The following is a 17,670-nucleotide window of genomic DNA, read 5'->3' on the forward strand; positions in this document are numbered from 1 at the left end:
AATCCTAACTACCTTTCCCTTTTTGTAAGTAGACATTGTTAGGATTAATAATATTTTGTAAGTAGACATTGTTAGGATTAATAATAATAATAATAATAATAATAATAATATAATAACCGCTCAGAGCGGCTAACATCAGTAAAATTACAATAAAAACATAATAGGAAAAAACCAATTTAAAATACAGGTTAAAATGCAATTTAAAATGCAGCCTCATTTTAAAAGTAGCCAATAGATCAATAGATCAAAACCTAAGGGGAGGGAAACATAAGGGTCAGTCTGAGTCCAAACCAAAGGCCAGGCGGAACAGCTCTGTCTTGCAGGCCCTGTGGAAAGATGTCAAGTCCCGCAGGGTCCTAGTCTCTTGTGACAGAGCATTCCACCAAGTTGGGGCCATTGCTGAAAAGGCCCTGGTCCTAGTCAAGACCAATCTAACCACCTTGTGACTTGGGACCTCCAAAGTGTTGTCATTTGTGGCCTTAAGGTCCTCTGTGGGGCATACCAGGAGAGGCGGTCCCGTAGGTACGTGGGTCCTAGGCCATATAGGGCTTTAAAGGTCAAAACCAGCACCTTAAACCTGACCCTGTGCTCCACTGGGAAACCAGCGCAGTTGGTAAAGCACTGGATGAATGTGATCCCGCAGCAAAGACCCCGTAAGGAGCCTTGCCACGGCATTCTGCACCCGCTGGAGTTTCTCGGTCAGCTTCAAGGGCAGCCCCACATAGAGCGAGTTACAATAATCAAGCCTGGAGGTGACCGTCACATGGATCACTGTGGCCAGATCAGGGCGAGAAAGGTAAGGGACCAACTGCTTGATACGGCGGAGATGAAAAAACGCCACCTTTGTTGTGGCTGCAACCTGCGCCTCCATGGAAAGGGTGGCGTCAAAGGTTACACCCAGGCTCTTGACAGAAGGCGCTGGCACTAATTGAGCCCCCGCAAGAGATGAGAGTTGGCCCCCCAACCCCATGTCATCCCAACCCAGTCAGAGGACCTCTGTCTTCAAAGGGTTTAACTTCAACCGGCTCCCACCCAGCCATCCAGCCACAGCTTCCAAGCATCTGGTCAGTGTGTCTGGGGCCGAGTCAGGATGGCCATCCATCAACAGATAGAGTTGGGTGTCATCAGCATATTGATGACAACCCAGACCAAAACTCCGAAAAGTCTGGGCAAGGGGGCGCATAAAGATATTGAAAAGCATTGGGGAAAGGATTGCGCCCTGTGGGACTCCACACACCAAGGAGTGCTGCGGCAACAACTCCCTCCCTAGAGCCACCCTCTGTCCCCAACCTGAGATAAAGGACCACAGCCATTGTCGGACTGTGCCCTGAATCCCCATGTCGGCAAGGCGGTGGTCCAAAATATCATGATTGACCATGTCGAAGGCTGCCGACAGATCTAAGAGAATCAGCAGTCCCGACCCGCCTCAATCCAGCTGTCTACGGAGATCATCTGTTAGGGCGACCAAAGCCATCTCGGTCCCATAACCAGGGTGAAAGCCAGACTGAAATGGATCCAGAGCCGATGTCTCGCCCACAAACCTGCCAAGCTGTTTGGCAACTGCTCTCTCAATTACCTTACCCAGGTACAGAGGATCTAGAGATGTTTTCTTTAAGAGCAGATGCACCACTGCTTCCTTCAACTCCCCTGGGAAAGTCCCTGTGCCAAGTATTAAAAGAACTGGCAGATGTGATCTCGGAACCACTGGCAGTCATCTTTGAGAATTCCTAGAGAACAGGCGAACTCCCGGCAGACTGGAGGAGGGCAAATGTTGTCCCTATTTTCAAAAAGGAGAAAAGAGAGGACCCATTACTGCCCAGTCAGTCTGACATCAATACCAGGGAAGATTCTGGAGCAGATCATTAAGCAAACAGTCTGTGAGCACCTAGAAAGGAATGCTGTGATCACCAATAGTCAGCATGGATTTCTGAAAAATAAGTCATGTCAGACTAACCTGATCTCGTTTTTTGACAGAATTACAAGCTTGGTAGATGAAGGGAACGCAGTGGATGTAGCCTACCTTGATTTCAGCAAGGCATTTGACAAGGTGCCCCATGATATTCTTGTAAAGAAGCTGGTAAAATGCGGTCTTGACTTTGCTACCACTGAGTGGATTTGTAACTGGCTGACTAACCGAACCCAAAGTGTGCTCATCAATGGTTCCTCTTCATCCTGGAGAAGAGTGACTAGTGGGGTGCCACAGGGTTCTGTCTTGGGCCCGGTCTTATTCAACATTTTATCAATGACTTGGATGATGGACTCAAGGGCATCCTGATCAAATTTGCAGATGACACCAAACTGGGAGGGGTGGCTAACACCCCAGACGACAGGATCACACTTCAAAACGACCTTGACAGATTAGAGAACTGTGCCAAAACAAACAAGATGAATTTTAACAGGGAGAAATGTAAAGTATTGCACTTGGCCAAAAAAAATGAGAGGCACAAATACAAGATGGGTGACACCTGGCTTGAGAGCAGTACATGTGAAAAGGATCTAGGAGTCTTGGTTGACCACAAACTTGACATGAGCCAACAGTGTGACGCGGCAGCTAAAAAAGCCAATGCAATTCTGGGCTGCATCAATAGGAGTATAGCATCTAGATCAAGGGAAGTAATAGTGCCACTGTATTCTGCTCTGGTCAGACCTCACCTGGAGTACTGTGTCCAGTTCTAGGCACCACAGTTCAAGAAGGACACTGACGAACTGGAACGTGTCCAGAGGAGGGCAACCAAAATGGTCAAAGGCCTGGAAATGATGCCCTATGAGGAACGCCTAAGGGAGCTGGGCATGTTTAGCCTAGAGAAGAGGAGGTTAAGGGGTGATATGATAGCCACGTTCAAATATATAAAAGGATGTTACATAGAGGAGGGAGAAAGGTTGTTTTCTGCTGCTCCAGAGAAGTGGACACGGAGCAATGGATCCAAACTACAAGAAAGAAGATTCCACCTAAGCATTAGGAAGAACTTCCTGACAGTAAGAGCTGTTGGACAGTGGAATTTGCTGCCAAAGAGTGTGGTGGAGTCTCCTTCTTTGGAGGTCTTTAAGCAGAGGCTTGACAACCATATGTCAGGAGTGCTCTGATGGTGTTTCCTGCTTGGCAGGGGGTTGGACTCGATGGCCCTTGTGGTCTCTTCCAACTCTATGATTCTATGATTCTAAGGGACTGATTGATGATATCACCCAGGGAGACCCGCACCTCGTCTGGACACGCTCTAATCAGCCAGGGCGGGCACAGGTCAAGGGGGTAAGTGGTAGGCCTTCCAGCTCGGAGGAATCTGTCCTCATTGGCAGGGAGTATCCGGTCGAAATGGTCCAATACTGGACTCGAGGACAGTTAAGGGGCCTCCAGTTCTGTTACTGTATCCAAATTGGCACGGATGTCATGGTGGAGCAGCAAGACTTTCTCTGCAAAAAAGCTCGCAAATTATGCTGTTAGCCACTAAAAATCCCGTGTGGAGTTTCATAACCTGCAACTCGCAATCCATTCTCCCTTATGTCAAGGGCTGGATGATGTCATGAATGCTGTGATGAAACAGAGACGTCTTCCCAGTTATGGTTGGCAGAGTAGCTAAATTGCAGCTAGGAAGCCAAATCTTGAAATTTTATTTCCTGAAATTAGAATAGAACAGTGTTTAACACTTGTTAAACTATTCAAAAGCTATTACCTGTTTAACATATAGCTAAAGAAGATATATGCAAAATATTTACCTTCACATGCTTATCCAAGCATGGGCTTGGTTTTTCTTAGTTGAAGATTACAGCGTCTTCCTTAAACATTCAAACAAGTGGTGTCTTTCTCTCTTTCCAGTCCTTGCTCTCAGCCTTCTGCACATGACATGAGATACCTCCCATGTGACTAGAGTTAACCAATCACACAAGAGTTGCTGGGGAACATAAGACGCACAGAGTATGCATAAGAAACACTGTGCAGCCCCAGTTATATTGTCACTGTGTGAATGTGGCTGGCGCAGACAGGAAAGTGGAGGGCCATTTTTATGTCAAATTTGCAAAATTCCCTGTTATTACATACCCTCCAACATTTCTCCAATGAAAATAGGGAAGTCCAGTTCCATAATGATAATTTGGCTATGGCACAGGCAGACAGATTCTACCTTTCAGCCAAAGTTGAGTTTAGATTTGTATTGCCTACACATTTAAGCCTCGTGTGAAAATGCCTGTGCTTTGGAATAAAGAAAGAGTTAAAGATGGTGCCGCTGTGTGTCCCCCCCCCCAAGGAAATTCAAGAACAGTGCTTGTTTTTATGAGATTTCTCATCAACAGGATGGTAAGAGTTAAAAATGTGGTATTAAGAAATGAGAGAACTTTCTTTCATCCTGATTAAATTATACAGTCTTCAATGTAGGTCAGACTTTTGAGCTAAAAGCCTTCTAATAATAAAAAGAGGCATTTTTTAAAATCACTTTTGGTTATGAAGAAGAGGAAGACATAAATAAAAGAGAATAAAAGGCGGGTGGAATCAGAGCTGCCGTCTGATCCTGCATGTTCAGTTTCAGCCCAGAGCAATCTGAGATGGCTGAGAAATTGAGCCTTGAAATTGAAGGTTTCTAATGGGAACGAAGGGTGGGGGCTGAGAAGTGAGGTCTGCCCCCCTCCCCAAGTTAGATTTGCTGAGCAGAAATCTGGAGCAGAGTGTGAAATCGCCTTTTGCTCCACGTTGCCATGATGAAAGTGTGTGTTGGAAGCCCTCCACTCCCTGGGTTAGGATGAAGTTATTTCTCAAAACAGCAGCTGGCAACATGCCAGACTCAAGTGGCTTTGTGTGGGGAGGGGAGGGGGGGGACTCTGAAAAAACACAATTATTCCAGCTCTGTCCAGTTGACTTTACTCAGTCCCAATGGAAAGAAAGAGTTGCAACCAGTGCTTTTTTGTGACAGTCCTCACTGGTATGGAGAATAGTCACCTCTTTTTTTTATTTTGCTGTCCAAGTCCATTTTGTGTTGACACCTGCAGCACTTTTATCAAGTCATTGGTAGTGGCACCCAATTTGTTACCAAAAAAATGGGGTGTTGGGGGACGGGCAGTACCTCTGGTATGGGACACATCATGCTCCTCTTGGGGTAGTTCTTCCACCTTTGGTCCACACCCTGCGCTCAGCAATCACCTTTGGAAACTATTTTCAGATTGTTTCCATGCTTAATGGTTGCAAACTGTACTGGTGAATGATCATTTTTTTAGACTAGAAAAGATAAAGAATGATCTATGGTCACCAATGTCCCAAGATCAGTTTTCTGATCAAAGCATTCTCTGCATAGAGAATGGTAAACTGTGACTTATGGATTTTAATGATATAATTGATGTTTGCATCCAAAAGAGATTGAAAGAAACTGCTCTGTATATTTAATAATTACTTATAATAAGTAATTATAAGTAAGTTATAAAGCAATGTTATAATAATGTACCGTATTTTTCGCACCATAGGACGCACTTTTCCCCCTCCAAAAATGAAGGGGAAATGTGTGTGCGTCCTATGGAGCGAATGCAGGCTTTTGCTGAAGCCTGGAGAGCGAGAGGTGTCGGTGCGCACCGACCCCCCTCCCTCTCCAGGCTTCAGGTAGCTATCCGCAAGCCTTCTGAGCGCAGCGGGAGTTCCCGCCGGGCTCCGAAGGCTTGCGGATAGCAGCCTGTTCTGGGGGCTGGGGTCAGATCCCGCTCGCTGTCTTGGCTTCTTTGCTCTTTGGGGCTGGTGGGGAAATTTTTCCCCCTTTATTTCCCCCCCTAAAAACAATGTGCGCCCTATGGTCCAGTGCGCCCTATGGAGCGAAAAATACGGTACCTATGATTCTCCTATGAATGTTCTGTGTTAATGTGTTCATTAATCTCATACTTTTGTAAACTTATTAAAGGTTATACATTTATAAACAATCTTTTTATCCATGCTAAAATTTAAACAATGATCTGCTTTCATTGCGTGGATAAATAAGAGAGTGAGGTTTCATTTCTCGTGATCAGATGCTGTTCAGTTTGGCATTCCCAAGGTCTTCAGCCTCGGGACTCCAGGCCTGGTGCTAGAGCACCCAGGGTTGCCCTTGGTCTCCCCCTGCTGACCTCCTCCTTGTTCCTCTTGCCTCAAGGGTTTCTGAGCACCTTCCTGGCTCCGCAGACACCGAGAGCGAGAGCCTTCCCGAGGGAGCGTCTTGGCAGCTCACCTTGACATCAGTGCTTGGAGATATATTTAAGGTAAGCGTCAAGCAAAACACCCGGTGCATCCAGGCATAGCTACTCCCAGCTGTCGACCCAGCATGAAAACATGCCCACTGCATTTTGGGCACATGTCCCAATCTCTTCCTCCAGACTGAATTTAGAAGAAGCCTGTTTTTCCAGTCTGCAATGGAAACTGGATTTGTACAGGGTGGGTTGGCAGGCCCTGGTGCCAGCACTCTTCTCAGAGCAGATAAAATCGCTCAGATTCGGGAAGAAGTAGACTCCACCGTGGGAGCAGGGCCGGGGCGGGAGAGGGCTAGAGTTCTGTCTAGTCAAGTTGAGTGGGATCAATTCCAATCTGTTACCTCCGAGGATGTGGACAGGCTGCTTGGACGAGTGAAACCAACCACCTGTCTCCTGGATCCTTGCCCATCCTGGCTTATAAAAGCTAGCCGGGAAGGACTGGGCGATGGGCTTCGTGGGGTGGTGAATGCTTCCCTCCGTGAGGGAGCCTTCCCAGACCCACTGAAAGAGGCGGTTATTAAACCGCTTCTTAAAAAAACATCTTTAGATGCGGCCACGATGGCCAACTATCACCCAGTCTCAAATCTTCCATTCTTGGGCAAGGTGATAGAGCGAGCGGTTGCTGAACAACTCCAGGCACGCCTGGAAGAAGCGGACCATTTGGATCCCTTCCAGTTGGGATTCAGGCCTCATCATGGGACTGAAACTGCCTTGGTCGCACTGGTTGATGATCTCCGGCGGGCTAGGGACAAAGGTGAGAGCTGTTTCCTAGTTCTGCTGGATCTCTCAGCGGCGTTTGATACCATCGACCATAACATCTTTCTGGACCGTCTTGAGGGGCTGGGAGCTGGGGGCACTGTCATACAGTGGTTCCGCTCCTTCCTCCTGGGCCGTGTTCAGAAAGTGGTGGTGGGGGATGAGTGTTCAGACCCCTGGGCTCTCACTTGTGGGGTGCCTCAGGGTTCTGTCCTCTCCCCCATGCTTTTCAACATCTACATGCAGCCACTGGGAGAGATCATCAGGAGGTTTGGGCTGGGTGTTCATCAGTATGCAGATGATACCCAGCTCTACCTCTCTTTTAAATCAGAACCAGTGAGGGCAGTGAAGGTCCTGTGTGAGTGTCTGGAGGCGGTTGGAGGATGGATGGCGGCTAACAGATTGAGGTTGAATCCTGACAAGACAGAAGTACTGTTTCTGGGGGACAGGAGGCGGGCAGGTGTGGAGGATTCCCTGGTCCTGAATGGGGTAACTGTGCCCCTGAAGGACCAGGTGCGCAGCCTGGGAGTCATTTTGGACTCACAGCTGTCCATGGAGGCACAGGTCAAATCTGTGTCCAGGGCAGCTGTTTACCAGCTCCATCTGGTACGTAGGCTGAGACCCTATCTGCCTGCGGACTGTCTCGCCAGAGTGGTGCATGCTCTGGTTATCTCCCGCTTGGACTACTGCAATGCACTCTACGTGGGGCTACCTTTGAAGGTGACTCGGAAACTACAACTAATCCAGAATGCGGCAGCTAGACTGGTGACTGGGAGCGGCCGCCGAGACCATATAACACCGGTCTTGAAAGACCTACATTGGCTCCCAGTATGTTTCCGAGCACAATTCAAAGTGTTGGTGCTGACCTTTAAAGCCCTAAACGGCCTCGGTCCAGTATACCTGAAGGAGCGTCTCCACCCCCATCATTCTGCCCGGACGCTGAGGTCCAGCGCCGAGGGCCTTCTGGCGGTTCCCTCATTGCGAGAAGCAAAGCTACAGGGAACCAGGCAGAGGGCCTTCTCGGTAGTGGCGCCCACCCTGTGGAACGCCCTTCCAGCAGATGTCAAAGCAATAAACAACTACCTGACATTCAGAAGACATCTTAAGGCAGCCCTGTTCAGGGAAGTTTTTAACGTGTGATTTTACTGTATTTTTGGTTTTTATGGAAGCCGCCCAGAGTGGCTGGGGAGGCCCAGCCAGATGGGCGGGGTATAAATAATAAATTATTATTATTATTATTATTATTATTATTATTATTATTATTATTATTATTATAGCAGTTTTTCAGGGGTTAAAAAAGCTGGTTGGTTTTTTTTTAAAAAAAAACAAACAAACCACCAAAGAAGAGTTTCATGCAGGGTACTCACAGAGGGGGGACGGGGGATTAAACAAACAGCCTGTCTGAATCATGGGGAGACAGGCGCAGTGGAAGAGGTGTCATGATTTGATTTGAAGGCTGTACATGTGAGGGTGAAGGAACACAACTCACTGGCAGCATCAAAACCTATACCTGCGCCTGTGTCTGTTCATATGCAGCCACCATTTTCTGGCTGAGACACAGACAGTGAGGAAGGGGTTTAGGTTATCTAAAGCAGGTTCTGGAAACTAACATTACACATGATCTGCTGGGAGGCCCAGAATGTGATGGGTTCCAGAAAGCCTTTTTTGTCAAAGAGAAGCCATGTGACTGTCCCAGATTCTGGATGAAGAGGTCCTATTTAATAGCAAAGACCCAAAGCCTAGGTGCCCTCAACATGTTTTGGAGTGCAACTCCTGTCAGCCCTGACCATTGGTTGGAGCTGATGGGCATTGTAGTCCAAAACATCTGGAGGGCACCAGGTTGGGGAAGACTGAGCTAGGCCTGGAAATAAGGTTTTGACTGGCATTTACTGTATTTGCACAATCTGGTTCTGATGTTAGCTAATCTGGTTTCATTCACCCTGTGTGTGGATTAGCTCCTCTTGCCTCCCTGCAACGGCCTGCTCCTCTGCCTTCCATCCTCCTAATCCGCTGTTTGTCACACACCACAATCATCTCTGTGGCGGCTAATTGTGATGCCCCTACCCAGGGGATTAGGATTTCCAAGTGGTGATGGGGGAAAGCACTGCTGAAACCATCACAACCTTAAAGTGTCAGAGCTATTTGTTACACAGAAGCATTCCTGGTGTGACAGCGTGAGCCCAGAAATCTGATGCGCCAAGAAAAATGCTTGCAACAAGGACCAATTTTCCGTGCTTTGTGTGACATACTGCTCAGAAACAGGGCTTGGTTAAAAACTTTTAAAAGTGAGCTGCTGAATCAAATGCAAGGGCTGTGAAGCAGGGTGACATTCCATGGATGCAATTTTTCTTGTTGCTATGAAACTGTGACAGCAGCACAGTTACATTTGCAGAAAACTGCAACTGATGTGCTAGGTTTCTTTTGCAGGGGGGTGGATAACGTTTTTCCAGGGACAAAGATGTGGTTTGATAGCTAGGGGGAACATAACACCTTGCAACAGAAGCACCGCCTTCAGGGAAAGGCACCACTCCTCTACACCATCAAAGGCTCTGGTTGTTGGAATTATGATAAATTATGCAAAACAAGCTGGTATGTGTGGGTTTTCCCAATCTGAATCATTTAGATTGGGAATTTGAGCATGCTTTTGTGCAGAGTTTTAGGACTTGCTTGGCCGCAGAGCATCCATAAGGGGAAAGAATCACCATATTCTGTCTCCTGCAACAGACAAGCAGTCATGCCGGGGCACAAAGAGCCTGCCCCTTCCTGGGGGCTCTAAATGGAAAGCCACACAGAAACCGCTCTTCCTTTAGTCTGGCCTTGTGGAGGTGAAAATGGGTGAATAACCCTTAATCCACCCTTCCTGTGGCTGTTCTGGCTCTTGGGACTGAAGTAAGGAGGACGTCCTAAGGTTTATACTAGTAAAGGAGCACATAGGCGCCGACTCCATGGGGCTTGAGGGGGCCCGAGCCCCCTCAAAAATTCGTTTGGGGGGGCTCCGCCCCCCCAATAATCTCCGGCGCCCCTCCAGCAGAGCGCCATCGCCGCCCCTCCCCCAGCCCAAAATGCACAGGGAGGGGCGGGCTGCATGCCTCCTGCCCTCCCTCCCGAGCAAAAGCTCCACCCAATTTCCTTTGGAGCTGATTAATAAGCGCAGCACGCTCTCCCCTATTCGCTCACGAGGAGGCGGCGCCACTTTATTTGCATATTCATGAGCTTATTTATTATTCATGAGCTTTCCCGGGCCCCCCCCCCAATATTTTTTATAAGTCCGCGTCCCTGAAGGAGCAGCATGTTCTTTCAGTGGGGGAGCATCTGTCTTCCCCAGGCAAGAGATGAAGACACAGAGCAGGTTTCTAGTTCAGGCTCCTCCATCGCCAGGTCATACAGTCCCCCAACTAAATAGCTCCTGGAGCTCCTCAGATTTCCTGTTGAACATTTCAGATATGCTGGGCAGGTATTGCTTTTTGCATCAGAGGGGAAACCAAGTCACAAAGCGGGTGTTAATCTGCTTGAGGATTGGCAGCAATGAAGTGCTAGAACAGGGGTCAGCAGACTTTTTCAGCAGGGGGCCAGTCCACTGTCCCTCAGACCTTGTGGGGGGCCGGTCTATTTTTTTTTTGGGGGGGGGGGGAATGAAGAAATTCCTATGCCCCACAAATAACCCTGAGATGCATTTTAAATAAAAGGACACATTCTACTCGTGTAAAAACACACTGATTCCCAGACCGTCTATGGGCCGGACTGAGAAGGCAATTGGGCTGGATCTGGCCCATGGGCCTTAGTTTACCTACCCCTGTGCTAGAACCTGGATTGCCCCATGGTCCACCACTTCCTTCTGTACAGTGGCGTAGCGTGGGTTGTCAGCACCCGGGGCAAGGCAAGTAATTTGTGCCCCCTAACCCGTGGATTTGCGCCCCCTAACCCTAACCCCCAGATGTTGCGCCTGGTGCGGCCGGCCCCCCCTGCACCCCCCACGCTACGCCACTGCTTCTGTAACTACTTAGACCAACAACTTCATTCCCCGACTTGAATAATTCAGCAAGATACTGCTTTGGATTTCCATCCTTCCTTGGCCAGTTCCACTGCAGCCTTCAGCACAGAGAGGTAGGCTGCCTCTTGTTACCTACGCTCCTCCTCAGTAAGGGAGAGAACCACCAGTTCTTTCTCCTTGTATTATGCATCTGATTCTCTTCTCCTGCCAGAGGACACCTTCAGACAGACGGCAGCTTAAGCTTTATTGCAATCGTCTGTATGACACGCATGTCATGCATATTATCTGTCTCCAATGATACCAGCCAGCCTGAGTCATGTAGATGGTCTCAGTCTTTGCAATCAGAGCAGGTAACTGGGGTTAGCAGAATGTTGAGTTCAGGCTGGAGGCAAGGCTGGTCTGGTCCAGGTCAGAGTCAAGGCAGAAATAGATCCAGGGGCATCAGGCCAGCTTCCAGGCAGGATAATTAACTACAAACTCCAAAATTTTGTATCCCCTCCAAACCTGTGCCAAAGTTTTGTAGTTGCTTTGCAGCATTTTTCAAGGAAAACCCCATGTTTTGCACCACCTCACAAACTGAGTAATTGACACATCAAACATGAGGTCAGTGGTTAACACCCCAAAATCCAACATTGTCTGATTTACTCCAAACCGGTGCCAAAGTTTGGCAACAGTTTGGCAGCATTTTGCAGTGAAAACCCCCTGTTTTGTAGTGCCCCACACACTAATTGCTCCTCAAACCTAGGGTTAAAGCTATCGCCTCAAAACCCAATAAACAGCCTGTTTATTGAGCATTCATCCCGATTTCCTTGCACAAAGTTTCATGGAGGTTAGATAACACCTGCTATTTATTGAGCATTCTGATTTGTTTACAATGTTGTGTCAAGTTTTATCCTACACTTTCCAGTGCATTTTCCTGTTACTTTCCTTACAGCAAAAGCTCTTATTTTTTTGGGGGGGGGGCAGTTTTGCTGCTATTCCTGTGTTTGCAATTTGTTTTACCTGTTTTTAATACTGAAATTAAAATTGTGACCTGCCCTGAGACCTACTGGTGAAGGATGCAATATAAAATAATAAATAAACAAACTATAATAATAATAATACCACCATATAAAGGTGCAATTAACTTTTTGTTGCACCGCCCACTACTGCCCATCCCCACTAGCATTTGGCACCCCAAAAAGAATGGTTAAATATTCCTCAACAAACCATATCTGTTAATCTTAATGATTAGTGATTGTATCTGATGTCAGAACAACATAGTCATATATACAGAACAACAAGCAATATAGGCTTTCTTTGTAAAACAAATAAGGCTGATAGACAATGTATTTTCTGGACTTGTCCAAAAATAAAGACATTCTGTTGGGCGATGATAAAAGAAATAGAAACAGTCACAGGGTACAGTGGTACCTTGGGTTAAGAACTTAATTCATTCTGGAGGTCCATTCTTAACCTGAAGCAAAGTTCTTAAACCGAGGTACTATTTCTGGGTTAGCGGAGTCTGTAACCTGAAGCGTATGTAACCTGAGGTACCACTGCATACACTTTTAGTAGATCCATTGGTTATCCTTTGTGGATATATTAAAGACCATGTTATAAGGGATGATAAAAGACTGGTTTTAGTTTATTATGCATATGCTCATATAACCATAAGTCATGATTGGGGGGAAATAAGGGCCCCTTTGTTGGATAATCAGTGTGGGACATTGTAAATATGATCAAATTAACTTACTTAGTCAAAGTCAGAGCAGGCAGGCAATCTTATTATTGTTTTATAGAAAAATGGAGTGCATTTATAATGTATTGGTGTAATAAAGTACAGGAAAAAGCAAATCCACACATTTTATTAGGTATATGATAATGCATTTCTGAATAATTATACAGAGACTTTATGTAGATCAAGAAAGCAATATGTACTATAAGTTTCCATTATTATACTTTTTTATTACTTCTCTTTTGTTCTCTCAAATTAATATTGTATATACGTGGTGGGGGGAGAAATTATATATAAAGAGAGAGAAAGAGATAATGCAGCCCTTGGGCTGGAAAAGGTTCCTTAGTCCTGGGTAGAAACTACAAGGAGACCAGCAAAGGAGCCCCTTAATAATCAGTCTGAAGCTGACTTCTACGGATAGGACTTCAGACTTATTCGCCCTTACTTTCCCTCTGCCCTTTCCAGGCATGGTCTGCACTTTTGAGCTCCGTATCTGAGCACTGTGTTTTATTGCTTCACGAAAACCTGCTCTTTAAAGCTCACTCAGAGCAAATGTCAATCCATGGAAAGCCCAACTTGACATTTGCTCGGATTCAGCTTTAAAGAGTGGGGGTTTGCAGGGAGAATTTGGGGCAAAAAACCAACGCTTGGTAAAGCAAGGACCTGTGCCTGCAAAGAGTGGGACTAAAAGTAAGTGTGGACAAGCCCTGTGTCTGGCTTCCTTGGCATGTTCTGTGTTGTGTTCTCATAGCCCCCCTGAAGATGCACTGGGAGACTCTGCCCATCTCCAGGCTATTGCTCTGAAAACACAGTATTATCGTCTGTATTGCTGCTAGACTTTTTCACTCATCTGGCACTTCTAATCTACAAAGTGCTTCTCTATCTTTGTTGTGTTAGGTGACTTGTTCTTTCCGCATTATAGAGGGGAACTAATAGTGAGAGATAGTGGCACAAATTCACATTAGAGGTGGTCCTCAGACATGGATCTTGCTGGGTCCCAAGCCAGTGCCCAGTGCTTCAGGCCACGCTGTGCTGTGGCAGCTTGCAGTTAGAAGTAGGATTGATCTGGGAGCTTGGATTCCTAGCCCTGAATGTGTGCCAAATTAATCTGTATGCCTTATCCAACTGGTGTTGGAGAACCTCTGGGAAGCTCTTCTTAAGATATTCCTGGTGGGTCAGGCTTGGGGAAGACCCCCTGCCTCATTCTCCCCCTGCCACATCCTCCTGACACTGTTTGGGTTTCTCCTTTCCTTCCTAGTTCCTGACATTGTGTGTGGCATCCCAACCGCACTCCTACCCTGACCGCCAGCGCTTGGCCCTCCTCGTGTTGCTCTGCCGGCTTGGCCTGGACAAGAACCTGCGGAAGCATCCCCAGACAGGGCTTCAGCAACTGCTGCTGGTGCTGTTTGAAGGCATCCAGGACTGGTCAGAAAAGGTAGTGACCTCTCCAGTTAGTACACCTGTGAACAGAGTTTCCTCCCCTTTTTTGCTGACTCTGCTTGTGTGTCTTTGACATTGCCACGTCAGACTTTCCCATGTCCAGAAAAGCTTCACCTGCTGAATTTCTGTCTGCCAGGCTGCTGTCAAAGACAAAGGAGCGGTAAAAGAGTTGCCAGTCTTTCCTGTCAGGGCAGGATGGGATTGTCAGATTTCAGTCACAATGCACAACTAAAGTATCATTGGTTTAAGCTCATTACCAATTTTCCTGCCCAAGTGTGGGAAAGGAGACAGATTCTCTCTTGCACAGACTTCCTGTTGTTTTTCTCAAATGGAATGAAAATTATAATCCACTTTAGTTAGCAGTCTTGTCCACACAGGATGTTTAAAGCCTGTTCGCAGGGGTGGCCTGTCCTGTTTGAAACGGGAATGTCATCTTCCTGCTCCCCTGCCCCCTCTTGCACTTCTGTCGCCTGAGGCATGTGCATCACCCTGCCCCTTGGGTGGGCCCGGTCTGCAAATCCAAAACTGCTTGTTTCTCAGTTTTATTGCAGCTTCCACACAACATCCTCATCCAACTGGCAGCTGGCCCTTACTCCCAATTCAAATCTTCCTGAGCCACAGATAATCTATTAAGGGAAGAAAATCCAATATAAAAATCTCATGTTACCTCACCATGTATGCACTGAAACACATTGTGTGGATGGTGGTTTCCCCCTGCCCCCAACACACCACACATATGTAATGAATTTTTGCTGGGTGCTACACATTGCCATTCTTTCTGTTTGCTGTTCAAGAAAACACAGCCCTAAGGAAAGGATGCCGCATGCCTGGTTCCACCAGTTGTGGCTGAAGGCACATTGGCAGTATATTAATACTATAGCCTTAGAAGGTAGAATTTACTACTAAAAATTCTGCACCTTCAGAGTTTGAGTTTGCTGTTATTATTTTATTCTGTAAGTCTGCATTGCTTGTTCTCTGTTACCTGTTCTTTTGGTTCCTACATGTTCTTGAATAATAATAACTTTGAGTCTACAGAACAGGAGTGGAATGTTCGGTGGTTTCTTTTTCGTGATTTCTGCTGCTGTGCCCTTTCACAATATCCACACTCTTCCATTCTTCTAATCATTGGCTTAAAATAATTCTACTTTTTGGGGATGGGGAAAACAAATGTGGGTCAAGCAATCTGAATAAGTGATACAATATAAGGAAGTGTATGCATATTTCCTCAAGATACATGATTTATTTGGGGCTTAGATTTTGGAAGATTGGTTTTCATGTTGGGGGTCTACACATTGTCCTGGTTGTGGATAGCAGCAGCAGCAGCAGCAAGAGCAGAGCTTTTCAGTGTGCAATACTGGAGAGTCCCTGCCCATCGGCACTGCTTCTTCCTACAATCCATGTGTACCTTCTTCTTGTCTTCAGAAACCTGCTGCAGCAATAGGGTTCCCCTCCATTGGAGCCCTGCTGATTCAGGCTTGTCCTCTGCCTCTTTCTGCAACACAGCCAGCAGCATCTTCCATTCAGCTGCTTAATTAATTGCAAGCCTTAATGAACCTCTGGCTCGAGCTTTGGTTCGGCAATTCCCTGCAGAGCCTGACAGAGCTGCTGGCATTTGTATGCTTCTGTCTGGAGCTGACATGCTTGGCTAGGCTGGGGTCGCAGCAGCCTGCTGGGTGGAGGCAGGCACTGTGCTGAGACTGCTCCAGATCAGATCTCCAACGCCCCCTTCCAGCTGCAGTCTGGCCCTGAACACCCTTAATGGGAAAGAGTCCCCAGGATTTCATACCAGCTGTTGGTTAGAGGGATGTAGCTGTGCAACAGGGAGAAACTCAGGCTAGTTTAATATCAGCTGAGAGCTAGTGAGCAAAGGACATAAGAGCTGCACCGAGCATCAGGTTGGCTCCATGTTGCTTGCTGTCACCATGCAGCTGAGCAGACATCAGGCTCCACAAGAACTTGTGGAGGGGTTCAGAAAGGAACTGTAGAGGGGGGAACACTGGACATTACCAACCTATCGTTTGGACTGAACCAAGCACCGACGGACGAGGAACAAGAACTTGGAGCAGTGGGTGGGAAAAGTACCCAATAACAAAAATGTCTCTGCAACTTCTGAGTTGGAACTGTAATGGTCTAAACCATCCCCGAAAAAGAGATCAAGTTTTTCATATATTAAAGAAAGAACAGTTAGATATAATTTGCTTGCAAGAAACCCATATTGCCAGGATACACAGGAAACTTTTGATAAATAAAAGATTAGGACTGGAATTTATTTCCTCGGACAAAGTTAAGAAAAGAGGGGTGGTGATTTATGCCAAGGAAAAATGGGAACCAAAAATGATCTTCAAAGATGATGAAGGAAGATACCTGGCAGTAGAAATTCAAATTCAAGGAGAAAAGATCTTAATTGTTGGAGTTTATGCACCCAATGAGGGGAAGGCAGAGTTTTTCAAGAAGTTGCATGAGACCTTAATGGACTTTATGGACTTTAAAATTATAATGATGGGAGATTTCAACGGAGTTGTCTCCACAAACATGGACAAGGCACAAAGACAAGTAATATCCAAGGATGGGAGACTACCAAAGACCTTTTTCGAACTCACTGATACCATGGACTTGATTGACATTTGGAGAACTAGGAACCCTCTGGAAAGAGAGGGAACCTTCTTCTCGGAAGCAAAAATGACCTGGACTAGAATTGATCAAATTTGGATTTCTAGCAGTCTGGCACCAAGAGTGAAAAAAACAGAAATCTGCACAAAAACCTGCTCCGACCATAATGCAGTCAAGATGGAAATGAAATTAACAACGACTGGAACCTTCAGATGGAGAATGAATGACACCCTATTTAGAGATGAAGAAATTTATCATAAGGCCCAAAAAATATTGAAGGATTACTTTGAGATAAATTTGAGAACTGAGGTTGAAAAAAGAATAGTATGGGACGCAAGTAAGGCCGTGATGCGTGGATTCCTAATTCAGCAAAACTCTATAAAAAGGAAGAAACAAAATGAGAAGAAGGAAAAGATTTTGAACCAGATAAAGGAAGGAGAAAAGAAACTGAGATCTAAGCCGAAGTCTCACGAGATTCTAAGAGAAATAAAGTATCATCAGACGCAATATATGGAATTGATGAATCAGGAAATAGAATGGAAGATAAAGCAAATGAGACAAAGGACATTTGAATCGGCAGATAAATGCGGGAAACTGCTGTCATGGCAACTGAAAAAGAGGCAAAAGTTAAACACGGTGACATCCCTGGAAATAGATGGGAAAATTATTAACAAACCAAATGAAATAAGCAACTGTTTTCAAAGTTTCTTCAAAAAACTTTACGCACAAGGGCCTACTAATGAACAAGAAATAGAAGACTTCGTTAAAAAATATGGACTATCAAAGATTTCAGAACAAAATAAAAGGATTTTGAATGAAAAAATTACAGAACAAGAAATAGAGGGTGCCATCCAGAATACGAAATTGGGGAAATCACCAGGACCAGATGGTTTGACTGCAAAATACTACAAAGATCTTAAAGAATGGCTAATACAGCCATTGAAGGAAGTATGCAACCAGATATTAG

At 46.1% G+C, this 17,670-nt stretch overlaps 1 protein-coding gene across 7 annotated transcripts in view; it reads left to right on the forward strand.

Annotated features, from left to right (window-relative positions):
* Positions 1-17,670, forward strand: part of FAM178B (family with sequence similarity 178 member B) — a 186,467-nt gene that overhangs the window by 76,099 nt on the left and 92,698 nt on the right. For all 7 annotated transcript variants that reach the window (XR_014170940.1, XM_081921282.1, XM_081921281.1 and 4 more), the window contains 2 exons: positions 6,096-6,201; positions 13,912-14,088. Coding sequence is in view for 6 of the 7 variants with exons in the window: in XM_081921282.1 (XP_081777408.1) it covers positions 6,096-6,201; positions 13,912-14,088 (283 nt within the window). In the remaining variant the exon portion in view is untranslated. The remainder of the gene's footprint in view (positions 1-6,095; positions 6,202-13,911; positions 14,089-17,670) is intronic.

This window comes from Podarcis melisellensis (genome assembly GCF_964234715.1).
Source record: "Podarcis melisellensis genome assembly, chromosome: 8".
Taxonomy (NCBI): Eukaryota; Metazoa; Chordata; class Lepidosauria; order Squamata; family Lacertidae; genus Podarcis; species Podarcis melisellensis.